Below are 16784 nucleotides of genomic sequence, written 5' to 3'. Positions count from 1 at the left end.
AAAATGTCCAGAAGAACTCTTTCAAAATAACGTTTTTTCTACCATAGAAACACATGCTCGTTGTAAAAAATAATTCAAATAATATTTACAGAGCAAGAAAAAAGTGAAAAATCAAGTAGCAAGATACTGTTAATATTTTGATATCTCTCTTTTTCAGTGCACACATATTTGGACACAAAGGGACCCAATTTTGGTACGGACCAAAATTGGCTGGTATCATGCTATTCTGGAACTCTTTTGTCTTACTTAGCTGTAGAGCCTAAACATTTTCCCGTATCAGTAGGTGTAGCTATACGTCGTCACTTTAAATGACCACATAGCACTCCTTTGGTAGATATATCCTCATTGGTTTTACCAAGTGCGCTTTGTGGAGGATATAAACACACTGGAACGCACATCCTTGGTACATTCATCCGCTCACTTGTCTGCTTATTTCTTTAGGCCGTCTTTTTAGAAATGGAATTTAGAAATGAAATCTTTACTTTCTTATATTTACCTCCAGAACTTTCTTTTCAGTCCTTCTTTATGTGACAACCAAGGGAACGAAGGCTTAATGTCACTTCATTTGTCAATCCTAACGTGTGTTTTTAGCAGCAAAGCATGCATTGAGTGCGTCCGTCATTTGAGAAGGAAATATGAGAACGTATATTTCTACAGAAGCACACTCAGGGGTCTCTGCTGCTTTTAAAGCGAACGCGTATTATTTGAACTATTCACAAATCATTTTATAACTTAAAAAATTAAGACTGTAAATATTAATGAAGTACAAGGGCAATTGAGACAGGACCCTGTGGCCAGGGAAACCAGCAGGCAAAGCCCTCGCTGTTTCAGTGGCTGCCCGCCTCCCGTGGGGGCTGGAACAGGTCCGAAGCATAGAACGGTTTGCAAGTGCCCTGCTGAGTTGGTATCTTCTATTTGAACGAAACAATTGAATCCATGTAGGGAACTATTTAGGCTGACGTCTGTACAATGAAAATACACAGATCCATGTTTATAAGAAAACTGTTTTCAAGAGCATATTCATTTCAACAGAAAGCATTCCCATTCCATTTTATAAAAATAGCCATGACTTTTGTAATTTAACAAAGGCTCATTCATAAGAATTTTTTTCCATTTCTCTAGTTGAAAAATTCTTGAGAACCCTCCCATCATCTTGTGGATTCCACGAGTTAATTCAATTAGATGTCTTGGTATCCTCTCAAGGCTTTAAAAAAAAACTTCTTTTCTTCTCCATATCTGGTCTTAGCTTGAGCCGGTCACATTTATCGATTGATTGATTTGTTAGTTTATGTTTTTGTTTACTTTTTGAGAGAAAGAGAGCAGGGGAGGGGCAGAGAGAGAGGGAGACACAGAATCCCAAGCAGGCTTTTTTGCACTGTCAGCGCAGAGTCTGATGTGAGGCTCGAACTCATGAACCACGAGATCATGACCTGAGCCCAAATTAAGAGTCAGATACTGAACCGACTTAGCCACCCAGGTGACCTGAGCCTGTCACTTTTAAATGCCCCTTTTTGTCATCTTGTTGCCTTAATTCTTAGCGGTCTGTGGCAACTTCCTCTCTACTTTAAAATCGTTAATGCGCTCTTACAAAGGTTCTTAGATCGGTGATTGTATACATTCGTACATCGATGAAACTTACAGTTATACTGATATTGTTGGAAAAGTTAAAGAAAGAGGGACCTATTAACTTCACCTTTTCCTAAACTTTGAAAAGAAACGAACCCAAATCTGTCCTTCACCTTTAATGTTTGCAAGACTAGAGTTCCTGTCATCAGTCATCCTTTCATCATAGCTATGGAGAAGAAATAATCAGAAAAGAAATCACTGAGTAGTTAAAAATAAAACAATTTTTAGCAAATCTGTCTGTACCAGGAACTGTCGATTGGTCAAAAACTGGTTGAGACGGTTTTACTTGCAATTATTTTGAACTTTAATATCTGTCGATTACGTTTACAGCAAAGGCAGGCTTATTCAACAGGTAGCTTTAGCTAGTTTTTCACGCTCTTTTTGCTTGGATAGTTTAGGGGTGTGGGCAGGTGACCTGCGAGAGAAGGGAACGTGACGAGTGGAGACATTAGCCTGTCTGTGCGGGGGGCGCTGAGCTCTCGGATGGGGGAAGGGCTCAGAGCCCCGGGCCATGGCTCATCCTGGTGGATTCTCGTTCCCCCAACTCCCTCGGATGGGCTCTACGTGTGGTTCACTCAAAGCCTCTGTCTTCTCCGCGAAAGGGCTCACCCTGAAGCTCTGGGCTGGTGAAGCAGACCTTTCACCGCCTCTGCAGGCTGCCCACCCCTCTGGACAGCAAGCCCACCAATGGCGATTCCTTCAAGGCAAGGGTTTTCCAGGACGATTAAGAATTTGACAACGCACAAAGGAATTTTCAGAGTGGACTGAACCAAGGCTTGGTGGTGGTAAAACTCCCTGCTCTCTGAGGTCTCCACCTTCCCCATCCCATCAAGAAATGTCTCTCCTGGAAAAGTCTGTTTTCCACCCGTGGGCCGGGACCGTCAATCACGTGAAGAGGAGCCTTCTTGGCCAGGAAGCCCTTTGCTAGCCTCCGCTTCCGTCCATGCCACGCACGCTGCCCCCAGGAAGGCCTGCTTCTCACCTGGTGTCTTCACTTCTTCCTTGGCTCTGCTCCGGGATGTAGGTTTCATATGTAGCCTAGGAAGGGGCCGGAAGGCCCAATTGCAGGGCGACTATTATTATTATCGACTCTCTTTTGATGAGCTTGTGCCCATTTTCACGTTCTCACCTGCCTGGGGCCGCAGTAGCCCTAAGGAACTTGGTTCTCAGCTATGCTGACTCCCGTGCTTACCGATCCTACATTTCCCTTCATATAGTAACTGGAGGCAGATTTTCAAATGGAGAAACCAGGGGCTAAGAGAGTCCCCAGCAGTCCAGGTTGTAATCAGGAGCCCAGGAACCTGACTCCGACTGCTCTGACGGAGCTCCTGTCTCCATCGTTGGGGACTTCGAGCCTGGAAAGTGCTCATTCTAGAAGACAATCCCAAGCTTCTCTCAGCCTCTAGCTGTGCCTGTCTCCTCTCGGGAAGGCTGTGGAACGGCTGCGTCTGACCCCTTAGTGGGAGAACTGAGAATTTGAAGCCAATAACTCACCAGGGAGATGGTGGAGTTGGGGGACTGGGAGCGGCAGAAGCGTTTGAGTAAAGCCTCTCGTACCTGCAGGACAGGTAACGCCCTTGTTACACCAGCCAAAGTCCTGGCCTGGGCACTGCAAGTTGGGCGGAGGTTAGGTGGGCAGACTCACCTTCTTGTCCATGAGGCAACCAAACAGTAAGATGAAGACGCCCTTAACGGGGGGATATGGGGATAAGTTAGTCATGGAGGAAGGAATCAACCGAAATCGACTCCCTCCCCCTCCTCTTCCTTCAGCCTCTGTCGTCCTAATTTGTGTCCCGAGGCTTCCCATCTAGGGTTTTCTGGGCATTAGCACCGCTCGGTGCATAGAATCCATTTCAGGTGCTTCTCTGACGGCTTTGGTTACCAAGGGAATATCAATATCATTTTGGGTACTGACAATTCCCTGACGTGTCTGCCCAGACCAGATACTGTTTCGCAGATGAGAAAACCAGAGCTCCCAGAGGTTTGTCCAGAGTCCTCCAGCGAGTCCGTGGAGGGACTGCGGCCCAGACCTACGTCTCCTAAAATTCCTGAGACTGCTTCTCCTGCTCCACCTCGACCCCTCCTCGAGAAGGCACTGGCAGTGACCTAGACCATCTAAAAGGGCAAAAGCACAGCCGGCGCTTTATCACCCACCTGGGTGGTGTTGAGAATCGTGAAGATGTAGTGAGGCACTGTGGAGACTTCCTCCAGCAGGGTGGCCAGGCCCAGCCCCCAGGTGAGGCCGAAGATGGGCGTGAGAACGAGCAGGGCTTTGATCACCGCCAGAAGGGCTTGGCGCCTCTCCGCCCGGGGCCCCTCTGACGGCGAAGGCCTCAGGAGCTTCCGCACGGCCATGGCGAGTACCAGCCCGTTCACGGCCACTATGGCCAGCACTGGCCCCACGAAGGTGTAGAGCGCCCCTCCCTTCCCACTTAACCAGCACGCCCCCTCCCTCAGGTATTGCCCTCGGGGTAGGTAGAGGGCCAGGGCGGCACCTGCAAACCCCATCGGGCACACGTAGCCGAGGACCACCATCAGGGAGAGTACTCGGCACTGGGACAGCTGATCGAAGACGAAGAGCAGCTGGTGGGCCAGCATCAGGGCCTGAGCCAGCATCCAGAAAAAGGTGGCCAGGTAGAGGAAATGACAGAGGAAGGCAGCGGCCAGGCAGAGCGGGCTTCGGGGCCCCGGAGGAAGCAGTGGGGCTCCCAGGAAGCAGGCGTCTGCGGCCAAAAGGCAGAGCACCACGTTGAGCAGGGCCGTGTGGCGTAAGTAGGCGACTTTGCTCTGTACCACCACTCTCCAAACCAGCCTGTACACACCTAGGCACACAAGCAGTGCCACGATGGAGGCCCCCAAGCCCACCTGACTCAGCCGCTCCAGGGTGAGGTTTTCCGGAACAGTGTCTGGGGACGTGAGGACGGAGAAAGCGGTGAGGTGCCGACAGACGCACCGGGTGGTGGGGCTGGCACGAGCTGTCTGCACCTGGCACCCTTCATCCGACCAGCCCCCCTTGCCCCGGAAGAGGCTGTGGTCCCAGAAGACACAGTGCGGAGTGCCACCCGTGCCCCCGAAGTCCATGACGACTTCTCCCTGGTCGAAGGCCTGCCCACCTGCCATGACGGAGATGGCGAGGACCAGGCCGGGAGTGGCATAGACGGAGTCCCCCAGCCCCTGCCCGTAGCTTGAGGGCAGAAGGCGGTCCAGTTTCCGCAGCACCAGGCTAGTAATACTGACGTTGGTGCCGTTACGGCCCAGCGGGGCCAGGGAGCACCTGGGAATGTGGGCCCACAGTGGGGGCCGAGTGGGGAAGGAGACTCTGTAGTCAGCGGGAAACGGCCCAAGCAGCTGGGTCTGCAGCTGCACGTTTTGCAAGCTGAAGGAGAAGGGGTGATCCTGAGGGCACAGACTGCGTGCCAGGGTCTCCACAGCCAGCAGGAGATCTGAGCCTGTCGAGGGCTTCTGGGCCCGGGCTGGGGTCCACAGAGAGCTGGTGTCCAGGTCTAGGACCTTGTCTGTGGTTTTCAGGAGAGCCTGCGGCACCCAACAGAGAGAGCCCAGCAAAGAGATGAGCGCTGGCCGCTAGAACCCACGGCGCTGCGTCAGGGGCGCTGGGAACCAGAGGCCCCAGACCTACCTTTCCTAGGCTTGCGCAAGAGACCCAAGAGGGGAGGGAAAGGGGAAGGGGAAGACAGGCCCGAGAAGGGAGAGTTTCTAGATGGGAAGAACGGGTTACCACCGGGGTGGCTTCAAGTACGTGGTCTCCCGATGCACATCCAGCACCTCCATCTGACGACCTTTCTCTCGCCTCCATCCCTTGGGCCACCCAGGGTGAAGGGGGCCCCTCTCCAATGCCTTGACCCCAACAGGTCTGTAAAGCTAGGAGTGGGGCCCAGTGGTTAGCGGGCACGATGTTCTGAAGTGGAAGGCCACATGCATGTCTGTCCACCCACATGTGACATACATTCCCAGATAGAAAGAGGGCGCACTGTCATTGGCCCTGGTTATTCTTTTGGATGCAGCTTAATGGTCGTCAGTCGTTGCCCACGCTGGGAGCTGGTTCAGGTGAGTCCAGCAAAAGCTGAGGGCGTGGGGACCTCCGTGTAGGTGTCGTGTGTGTGCGTGTGTCTGTTTGGGCGCGTGAGCTTACACCATATCCACCCATCTCTGCGTGTCCATAAATGCTTCTGAACTCGTGTCTTCACATCCCTTCCTGCCTTCCCCGACCTCCCACGTGTTCCCAGCCTCAGACCTTGTCCATATTCCATGGCCTTGGAAACCGATGTCCAAGGGGCGAGACGGACCAGGAGAGCAGACACTCAGACTCTCTCGAAAGGTCTGCCTTCTGACAGCCCATGGTGATGCCAGAGGGACAGAAGTGCCCAGAGGTAAAGAGCTTCGGGCCCCCACTACCCCGGCGGCCCCCCGCCGTGGCTCAGAGATCTCACCTCCAGGGCGCTGCGGTTAAGCTGTATTCTGGCATCCACCACCACCTTGGCCAGGAAGGATATGGTGCCCAGCAGTGCCAGTAAGTCAGAGGGCGAGCTCACCACCTTCGCCTGCTCCGACAGCTCAGCCAGGATCTGTGGCGCCTCCACAGCAGGCCAGCCCTGGCCTGCCCGCAGCAGCTGAGACAGACCAGACACAGCAGGAAGTGGGGGGGGGGGGGGGGGGGATGGGCGAGATGTCACAAGGGAGGGGCCGCTCCTCCCCCATCCAGCTCTTTCCTCCCCAGCCCTGCTCCAGTCCCCGGGGGAGCGGGAAGCCACACGGAAGGAACTCACACCCGTGTTAGTGGGCTGGACACTTGGTGGGATTAAGATTGGAGGAGAGCGCCCTCCCCACCGTGAGAGTCCCCGGCATCTGTGGCCCCCACCCTCACACCCTGGCTCTGCCAGGCTCCGGTTCAGGGAAGGTGAGGGGCCTCCAGGCCAGGCCTCAGGGGGAAAGGGTTCTAAAGCTAGGTCCCGAGCGAGAAAGGGGTAGGTCATGGAGGGCGAGGCCCGGAGCAGCGGGGCCTGAAGCTTTACCCAGGCTCTGTGAAACAAGGCCAGGACCCCTGCGTCCGTGCAGCCGCCGTGGATGGGCTCCCAACTGCCATCAGGCCCACAGGTCCGCTTCACCACACCTGTCCTGTTCACTGGACACGGGGCCTGTGCCACGTGGCCAGCCTTGGTGACATTCCAGGCAACAGCCGAGGAGTCCTCAGGGCAGGTGGCATCTCCGTCTGAAGAATGATATCAAGGAGGCTCAGCAACCGTGGTCTAGCCCCAGCCTCCCCCGCGTTCGGGGTCTGGAGACTGGCCGTGTGGCCCAGTGTGGGGGAAACGTCGAGGAGCTCCCAGGGCGAGCAGGTGAGAGCTGGACCCAACCAGCTGGACCCCGAGCCCCACGTACCCTGGATGATGGTGACAGAGACGGGGACCCTGAGAGGGGTCAGTCCTGGGCTCTGCAGCTCACAAGTATACGTGGTGTCAGCGGCAGGGCAGCGCTGAACGGTCAGCACGAGGCACCAGGAGCCTGGCGTGTTGACTAAGGAGGCTGAAGGTGACACGAGAGAGAGGGGAGCGGTTACTGGGCCTGGAGCAGACCCAGAACCCGGCAGGCCCAGAGATGCCCTTGCAGTCTCTCTAGCAACTTCGGAAGCAGATGATGCCGTGGGGCAGAGCGGAGTTGTGTGCGAGCATCAAACTGCAGAGGCGGAGCTTGGATCTTGGTGAAGGGCGCCTGGGAGTCTCTAACCAGCCCCAGGACTTCACAGAGTGTGTGGCCAGAGTTCATTAAGGTCGTGGGAAAACATCTTGTGAGCAGTTATCTACACTCATGTGGTTACTGCTGTATCAGGAGGGTTAGGATCGCTCATGGGGTAACCACGGTATTGAATGAACTTGGACCCGGAGCCCCACGTTGAACTGCAGCCTCTGCTTCCTGGGAGTTGAACAGCCAGCTGCTCGGAGGACACCAGCTGCCCCTTGTCCCCTGAGCCAGACACAGCGCTCCTCGTACCTTTGCTGCCCTCTGTGGGGCTCCAGGAAGCCGTGTAGACCAGGTGTGTGCTGGGGAGGCAGCAGCTCAGCTGGAAACTGGGGCTGGTGGTGCAGGAGATGGAGAGCTGGTCTGGAAGCCGGGCCACATCTGTCACCTGCAGGGGCACCTTCACCACCTGGTACAGCTCCCACCTGAATCCCTGAGCTTCGAAGCGGCACGTGTACTCACCTGCAGATACACACCTGCTGTACCTCCCGGCTCCTCTGGCCCCACCCCTGCGCCACAGAAGCTCTCCTGCCAGGTCTGGCCTCTGCTTAAGCCCAGCAAGAAAGATCCCTGCCTGGGTGGCTCAGTCGGTTGCACATCTGACTTCGGCTCAGGTCATGATCTCACAGCTCGGGGGTTCGAGCCCCACTTCGGGCTCCGTGACGACAGCTCAGAGCCTGGAGCCTGCTTCGGATTCTGTGTCTCCCTGTCTCTCTGCCCCTCCCCCACTCGTGTGCGTGCACGCGGGCTCTCTCGCTCTCAAAAATAAATATTAAAAATTTAAGAAAGAGAGAGAGAGAGATCCCTGCCTTGAAAGGGGTTTCGAGGAGGAAAAGGACTGGAGAAGAGGCTCCTAACTTTTGTTTTTAATAGCCTGGAACCTCGAATCCTAAGGTGAACCTCTTCTCCACCAGGAGATGCCTTTCCAGCACTGCCCGCTGCCACTGCAACATCTTGAAGAAAAACAGGCGTCTGTTCTCTGCTGAAATGGAAGCCCATTCTCTCCGGGCCTTTGTTTTCCCAGAATGGGTAAATGGGAAGATGAAAAGGGAAAAGAAGGGGAGAGAAGAAGAGCAGGAAGGAGAGGAGAGGGAGGAGGGGGAAGGCAAGGTGCGGGAGGAAGGACAGAGAGAAGAGGAGGACGGAGAAGAGAGATGAGAGGAAGGGCAGGCTGGCTACCTGCCCATTTATGCGAGATGTTGAGGATGCTGAGGACAGCCTGGCCCGGGCTGGAGGTCAGGGACACCTGTGTCCCCGGCTGCAGGAGGATGGGTCTGGGGCTCCCCGCAGGCCGCAGGAACCAGTTTAGGTTGGTGGTCTCATGGCTCGTGACGAGGGTCAGGTTTAGCGTGTTGCCAGGCATCTGCACCTGGGAGTTCAGGCTCAGTGTTCCGGGGACTGTGGGGAGGCAGGAGGCAGGGGCCGCTTAGAGCATGAATTGTGGCCCTCCACGTGGCTAAGCTCTCACTCCTTCCCCATCGTCCAAAACCCATTCCTCCTCGCTTCCTCCCCACGCCCTCAATACTGTTTTGTTTTGTCCCTGGCTGCTGCAGTCCAGACCTATCTGTCATTGGGAACCAACGGGGAAGCCTTTTGGCCGGTGATTTCCACTTCCCTAGGTAACCTGGGGCCGCCGGAGCCCCTTCCTGGCCTTCCGGGTCAACAGCAGTCACTCTAGCACTTTCTCTCCGTGTCCATATGTCTCAGGAGCTCTGTTGTTCATTCGTCTCCCTACTCGGGCCCCAGGCTCAGGGCTGTGATCTGCCAGGATAACTGGCATTTCTCCCACCACCGGGAGCCACTGGGCTTGGGCCGGCTGGCAGAAACACAAGGGTCAGAGAGGAGAAAACACGGGCTTTCTTTCACTTGGGCCCATTGGTTTCCAAGTTCCCAAACCTCCTCACCAGGTGGCAGCAGCTGGCAGTACCCGGCTTCAGGAGGGCTGAAGACCAGACAGCCACAGGGCCCGCGGCTGCGGGGACTCCGGCAGGGACGGCGACGGGAGCAGACGCTGGCGTTCCACTGGTACCCAGGGAGGCAGGCACAGTAGGTGCAGCCATCGTGGTGGACATTACACTCTGGGGCAAAAGGAGGGGACAAGAAGTGGGCAGCCTGTGTGAGACAGCCAGGTAGTCAGGACCCGATGCCCGAGAGGCTCTAGGGCTGGGTGCCTGGAACAATCCCGAAGTCACAAGAGCCTCAGCCATCCGGGACTGCCTCCTCAGGCCAGGGTTCAAAGCAGCGGAGGTCCTGCTGGGCAAAGTCCTCAGGGGTGGGGGCGGAGAAGTGCCAGCCCACCACCGGCTGCCTCTTGGGCCTCTGCAGAGTTTCGAAGAGGGGGGCATAGAACAGGAAGGAAAGGGTCTGTCTGGGGGGGAGATGGGGAAGGAGCCGGGCCATGCAGACCCTCCAGGAGATGGAAAGGGGCAGCCGTTCAGGCAAGCTGGCCGCAGGCCTGGGAAGCCCAGGTTCCTTTCCGTCTGAGCCTCCTTCCCCCACAGGCAGTGTAAGGGCCACTGAGAGCTGAGAGGCAGGGCTCCGTAGAATCCCCCCTACCTGTGGTGAGGCCGAGGCCAGCGAGAGTTGCTGGGGGAGAGGAGGCCGAGGCAAAGGGGGGAGTCAGGGTCCTGGAGAGTGTCAATGGCCAGGTCTGATTTGAAAAGTCCAGCTGTACATAGACTGAGACCAAGACTGATTCTACAGAGGAGAGACAGCAAGGCCAGGGTCCCCTTCTGCCTCCCACACCTGGCTGGTGACTGCCAGGACCCAGGGCAGGCCCCACCTCCCATAGGCCAGCTAGGAGCTGACAAGCCTCAAGAGGGCCATAGCCCTCGCTAGCTGGGGTGCGGTCACACGCAGCTCCACGCCACCCTTCCCCCCAAACCCTCAGCCCGTAGACTAGCCTCTCCAAGATGGAGGATTTTCTCAAGGCCTCTCACCTAGAGAGCTGGAATCTGGACCTGTGCGGCCAGCATGACCAGCCATGGATCGGTACCTCCACACGTGTGCCCTCTTCAGCCTCATTCCCTGCTCCCTCTGCTCCCCCCGCTTCCCCTCCCTCCCCTCACCCCTTCCTCCTCCTCTCCACTCCATCCACTCACCACCTGCTCCACTCTTTTGGTTCAGTTGCTGCCCCGATTCCCCTCCAGCCTGACTCTGTCCCTGGAACAGAGCACGAGGAGAGACCTCTGAGAGGGGGCCGACCCCACATTTCTTCCAGGGACACCTTCTTCCCCAAGCAACTTGGGGACTAGCCTGAGTCATTTGGCATGACTCTACCTCTTTGAAGCTCTTCTCTTTTTTTTTAATGTTTACATTTGAGAGAGAGAAAGAGAGAATGGGGGAGGGGCCGAGAGAGGGTGGGGGGACAGAGGATCTAAATTGGCCTCCGTGCTGACAGCAGTGAGCCCCAATGTGGGGCTCGAACTCATGAACTGAACTGTGAAATCATGACCTGAGCCGAAGTCAGATGCTCAACCGACTGAACTCAGATGCCCCTTGAAGCCTTTCTTTTTGCCTGTAATCCAGCAGGCACATCAGGAGGGGAAAGCAGGCTTCTGGTAGGAGGCGGCAGGGATACAGCCCCAAGGACCCCGCCAGGCCCTGCAAATGCCACCTGAACCCAGGAACCAGGCACACCCTGGAGAGTCAACATGCTTTGCTTAATTCCTTCCCGAATTTACCTGTCCCTGGGCCTCTAGGCTAATTGAAACGCTGTGTCTGGAACACCGGTGGGGAGGGCTGGGCAGAGCTGGCTGGGGCTCAGAGGCTTGGGGACTTCTATTCCCTCCGTAGGAACTGCGACCGAGGGTGGGCATAAGGCAGCATCTTCCCTCGGTCTCTTGTTCCTGTAAATTATTTCCTCACCAACTCCTCCCTCTCCCAAAGTTGTACGTGAATGTGGGTATCTATTCAGAGACAGATACAGATATAGATATGGGTAGGGATACAGATACAGATACGGATACAAATACAGGTACAGAGAGATACAAATATAGACGCTACCTGGGAGAAAACAGATCAAAAAGTGCTAATTTCAACTCTGCTGTCTTTCTTCAGATTCTCTCCTGTCCTCTATGCCGGTGGTTCCCAAATCTGGAAAATTTTTCTTTTCTTTTCATTTTTTATTTTTAATTTATTTTGAAAGTGAGACAGTGTGAGCAGAGGAAGGACAGAGAGAGGGAGACACGACCCGAAGCAGGCTCCAGGCTCCGAGCTGTCAGCACAGAGCCCGATGCGGAGCTCAAACCCACAGACTGGGTGATCATGACCTGAGCCAAAGTCGGACGCTCAACCGGGCGCCCCTTTTCTTTTAATTTTTAAAGGGCAAGCTTGACTGGGAGAGCCTTCTGGCATCACTGGAGTTCACAGTGACTCAAAGAAATAAAAGCTATCCCACAGCCTGGAAAATAAGACTGACCTCTCAGAGATTTTACAACAAACTGGCCTTTCTTTTTTACATGACTTCTCCCCCTGGCCCTTGCCCCTCCACCTGTCCCTTCATCCACAGCTTGCTGCGTCTTACCTGGGTCCTCCCCCCAGTTTTACTCACAGGTTGGGATACTTGAGCAGCTGGTGACCCCACCAGAGGGAGAGTCACAGCCAGGAGTAGCAGGGGGACAGCTGAGTAGATCATGGCTCAGTGAATCAGTCCTCCGGAGTCCTCAGGCTGCTGCATGATGCAAATTTCCTCCAAGAGGAGTTGGCAAGGCCCAGCACAGCCGGGATGGGAGGGAAGAGGGGACAGGAGTCGCCAAATTTACAGAGGAAGTGCTACAGCCTGTGACTAAGTCACATGGGCATCTAGGTCCCTGTGGGGCCACCTGGAACCCACATGCCCCAGTGAGAATGGTCTGCTCAGGTTCTGGGGTCTGAACCAAGAACTCAGTGAAGAGGAGAGGGCTTGGGGAGGGGGGGGCAGCTCCTAGGTCACAGCCAGCAATGTGTCAATAAGCTAGGTTCAGTCATGTCTCCAGGGATCTGGGAAATCTGGATTGTCCTGAAACTTCCAGGAAGCTGGATCATTGATCCCAGAGCCCAGAAAAGACGAACATTAGGCCTGTATGTATCATACAGCCCAAGATAATTTCCAGAGTCTTAAATTTAACAAAGAACCTGGGAAAATGCTGGGAGAGATTATCAAGTAATTTCACAAAATGGTTTTGAAGTGAGGATGGCTTTTCTAAACAAGACACAAAACCCAGAAAGCCAAAAAGAAAATGAAGCTTTAATTTGGGGATGAAAAGGGCATTAGGATAAAAAGGCAAAAGGTAACATGTTTGTAGTATGATGACTGAATAAAGAAATTAACATAAGAAATTTTTATCTTACATAAGAAATTTTTATCTTAACATAAGAAATTTTTATCTTACAGCATTAAGATAGAACATGGATAAAAATAAGAAAAAAATCAGTTTACTGAAAAAGCAATGTCAATAGTTTGATATACATAAAAATCCACATTGAAATAAGAAAATACTGTCATCTACTAATTATCAAAAGACAAGATATGTATTGATCATATTCAGTGTTGACAGAAGTGTAGTGATACGTGGGTACAAAAATGTGTGTATAAGGATGTTCAAGGCAGAGTTATTTGTGATAGTAAATGAGTTAAACAACCAAAATATCCATTCAAAAGGGACAATTCCAAACAACCAGACATTGTTGTGGAAAAAAAGTCAAGTAAACTCTATTTTGGACTGCATCTCAATATATATGGTGAAGTTTAAAGTGTATATTATGCTCACCTTTATGTAAAAAAAGGGAATCTATATTAAATACCTGTGCTTTCTATACCTAGAAAAGATATTTCTAGAATGGCTATTTCTGGAAAAACACATCAGAAAGTTGGCGAGTGTTGCTTCTGGGAAGGGGAGTAAGGATCTGGGTGTGTCTGGTATATATTTTTTCTAAACAGAGGCATGTATTTTTGTAATCAAAAAAAAAAAAAAAAGAAAGGGTTGACTTAAACACACACACACACACACACACACACAGATCCTAGAGTAAAAATCCAGCCCCAGTACATTTCTACTTCACTACCTCCTCAAGTCTCCCCTTGCTAGACGGCTATGGAAGGCATAGGGGACACACAGAACAAATACATGCATGGGAAACAAAGACTTTGTAAGTAATTCATTTCAGAAAGCTTGAAAACGGTGAAGAATCGGGTTTGAGAACCAGAGTGAGAAGCTACAATGCTGGGCGTGGGATGCTATCAGCATGGCGAGAACCGTGCAGTGTAGCAGCAGGTGGTCTGAGATGCTCCTGGGGGATACAGGACACTAACAACATCTGCCACGGTCACCAAAGTGCACCAGTCAAAGCATGAAGTGGCCCCAGACAATGCTCGACAGGGGCTCCCGAGGAGCAGGGACTACAGAAGAGAGAAATGGAGCTGTTTCCGTAATTTTAGAGAAGTTCGACACATCCGTGCCGGCACAAAACAATGCCTAGAAAAGATTGGAAGGAAATGCTACAGGCTCTACAACGCGTCCGTTGGCTTGACCTCAGGATTCCCCAGGACCTAGTACCGTGCACCAGAGGCCTTAAGTAATATTTGTTTCAAGTGAATCAATCCACAGATGAAACACACCAAGATGTTAACGGTGGTTCTAACTAAATGGTAGGATTTGGCATGTTTTTCTGTGTTTCTGTATTTTTCAATTTGGTACTCCATAATGGAAGAAAAAGCCTTAATAAAAATGTCAAATCTTACAGTCTCAACTCCTTTCTTATGTACCAACCGGGTTCAGAGTTCTTCATGTTTGCCCAGGTGTCCCCAGTTGCCAGGAAGCACCTGCAGGTTGACTCAGGTCTCAGGCTCAGGGTGGGGTTCAGATAAACAGGTACTTATTGCTGCCACCAATGTACTCCCCAAGTCCAAGGCCAACCATATGGCTATTGGCCTCTATCCTTCTATATACCTACTGATATTTTGAAACCAGTAAGTGTCCACCCTTGACGGCAGCTTTTCAGTTGCACCCTGGGCAAAAGAAATTTCTTTTCCATTCCTTTGGGCTTTGAGCCCTCCAGGACACGTCAGCAGGGTCTTCGATAACAAAGGTTTGCAATCTGCGCTTCTCTTATCTGTATCCAAGCAGGTTATCTTAAAACCTCCTTTACTATATAAACTACTAATAGGTTACTAAAGAATAAATGTAGCTTAGACCTTTATCCCATGAGAATCTTAACTTCTTATTCTCTTTCCACCAGACATGGCATTACATTATTGGCAACAGTAAATGATAGATTGTTAGATTGGGAAGGGAACTTAGCTGAGATATTGATGCAGGCAGGCTGGGTCCAAGGATCCATCGTGAGGGGTAAGGGGGGGGGGGTCCTGCAGGACCAGGCAAGAGGCTACAGGGTAGAAGTCAAATGCAAGCTAGGAAGAAGTGAAAACAGAGTTTACTGGATAGCACGAGTGACAGAGAATAACAGATGAGTGCCTGGGAGACTCAGAAAGGAAAGGAGAGTTAGTCTCATTGTAGCTTGGGGTTAGCGGTTTATATTGGAAAGGGGTCCTGTATACGTGTTCCTTCAGGAATCCAGGGTCGGTCCCATCAAAGATGAGTGACCAGTGAATAATAGGTTTTCTCCCTTCTGTCCTTCCTTCCTTCCTTCCTTTCTTTCTTTAAAATATATTTATTTATTTTGAGAGAGACAGAGACAGCATGAGTGGGGGAGGGGCAGAGAGAGAGGGAGACAGAGAATCCCAAGCAGGCTCCATATTGTCAGCAAGGAGCCCGATGCAAAACTCGAACTCATGAAACTATGAGATCATGACCTGAGCGAAACCAAGAGTTGGATGCTCAATCAACTGAGCCACCCAGGCGCCCCGATAGGTGGTATTCCACAAATCGTTGAAGGTGGGGACTACCGATGCCACCTTCAGCCAGGTTTGTTTGACGCTAACGTTCTGGAACGTATTTGGGATCCGGCTCTTCTTAGATCCTGTCAGGTGTTTGGGGCCTGAGGACGAAAAATGATTAACCCTCTTGCTTCCCCCCTTGGAGTGGGAACCTGAGTAGCTTCTCTGGTTTTTACTCAGATGCAAATAGAAATACAGAACATGAGTCAATAGGGCCGAGCAGGAAAACAGAGATGGAGCCTTTTAAAAATGGAGTCTCTTCCTCTTAAATACAGAGAACAAACTGAGGGCTGCTGGAGGGGAGGTGGGCCGGGGCGGGGGGCGGGGGGGGGCGTGTTAAATGGGGGATGGGCACTAAGGAGGGCACTTGCTGGGATGAGCACTGGGTGTCATAAGTAAGAGACGAATCACTGGGTTCTACTCATGAAGTCAAAGCTGCACTGTATGTTAACTAACTTGAATTTAAGTAAGTAAATAAATAAACAAACAAATAAAATGGAGTCTCCTCAGTTTCCCTATCTCAGTATTATCTACTTCAGCCTTCTCACTTATAGAGGAGGAAAAGGAGCCAAGAGGAGAAACTGACTTGGCAAAGATCACACAATTAGTGGATGGCGAGCCAAAGCTTGAAGCCAGGTGTTCTGACTTTGAATTGAGGGAATTTAGATACAGGGAATTAAGCTGGATTAATTTTAAATATAGAATAACTGGAACTTCTGTCTACAAAAATGAATTAAAGATAATATGAGATAGCATTGATCCCACAAAGAAAGCAGTTCTTCAAAAAGTCTTCTTTTCCTAAGGAGAAGAGGAAAATAAATACAATCTAAAATCAGGCGAGGGTAGGAGGGTATGAATCAGGCAGTTCTTTGGAAGTCAGCTCATGAATACCTTACTTATCTAGAGGTCCTTAATTTGGCAAATGTGACCATTGGGAACAAACCTGTGATCTACAAGGAAAAATACAAAATACCTTATACAAATCACCAAAGGCTTCCAGATGGTAATATAACTCCGTGAAAGAAGTTTTGTTTTGTTTTGTTTTTCTTTTTCTCCTCTGAGTGAACAGCTATGTATTAAGGTTTGATGAGGGGCAACTAATGGAGAAGCGGACACAGGAGTCAGACAGCTGGGGATCCAAATCGGCTTCATTACTGGAAGAGCTGAGTGGGAGAAGATGGTTTGGATCTCAGCCAGATGCACTTCCCAATACATCCTCCTCGAACTGAATTTGCGAAGCTGGACCCTGACACGGCCAGGCATCTCCGGGTCTCCCTTTCGGGGACCGGCTTGCTGAGAGCGAGTCTGGAGGATGGGCCACTCCCAAAGAGGGAACACCCAGAGCCTGTTCTGCATGTCTTATCAAGCAGTTAAACCACTTTTTGCTTGGGGAAGAGGTTGGGGGGTGAGGGGGGAACAAACGGTCTATCCTTCCGGGGAGGAGAATTTCCCTCCCTTCAGTGGAAAGAAAGGGGAGAAGAATTGAAGAAGCTTCCTTGCCAGCACCATCCAAGATGATAACAAGGTT

At 51.9% G+C, this 16784-nt stretch overlaps 1 protein-coding gene across 1 annotated transcript; it reads right to left on the bottom strand.

Moving 5' to 3' along the window:
- Positions 1-3021: 3021 nt before the first annotated feature.
- ADGRF3 (adhesion G protein-coupled receptor F3) lies at positions 3022-10644 on the bottom strand. Its single transcript, XM_049652451.1, has 11 exons — positions 10482-10644; positions 9937-10077; positions 9285-9458; positions 8560-8778; positions 7633-7842; positions 7024-7167; positions 6657-6853; positions 6075-6254; positions 3781-5160; positions 3272-3313; positions 3022-3183 (listed from the first exon to the last, which is right to left on the bottom strand). Exons 1-11 carry the CDS (start codon positions 10642-10644, stop codon positions 3022-3024), a joined length of 3012 nt encoding a protein of 1003 aa, XP_049508408.1.
- Between the last annotated feature and the right edge of the window lie 6140 nt (positions 10645-16784).

The sequence above is a fragment of the Panthera uncia genome (assembly GCF_023721935.1).
Source record: "Panthera uncia isolate 11264 chromosome A3 unlocalized genomic scaffold, Puncia_PCG_1.0 HiC_scaffold_12, whole genome shotgun sequence".
Lineage (NCBI taxonomy): Eukaryota > Metazoa > Chordata > Mammalia > Carnivora > Felidae > Panthera > Panthera uncia.
Note: the sequence above shows the minus strand (reverse complement) of the source record. Positions and strands in the feature narration are given on the sequence as shown.

Coding starts and splice junctions, on each gene's coding strand:
- ADGRF3 (XM_049652451.1), bottom strand. CDS start 10,644: ATGACTCAGGCTAGTCCCCAAGTTGCTTGGGGAAGAAGGTGTCCCTGG. Junction 10,078..10,481: donor CCAAAAGAGTGGAGCAGGTG/GTGAGTGGATGG, acceptor TCTCCTCTGTAG/AATCAGTCTTGGTCTCAGTC. Junction 8,779..9,284: donor CTGCCAGCTGCTGCCACCTG/GTGAGGAGGTTT, acceptor GCCTCCCCACAG/TCCCCGGAACACTGAGCCTG.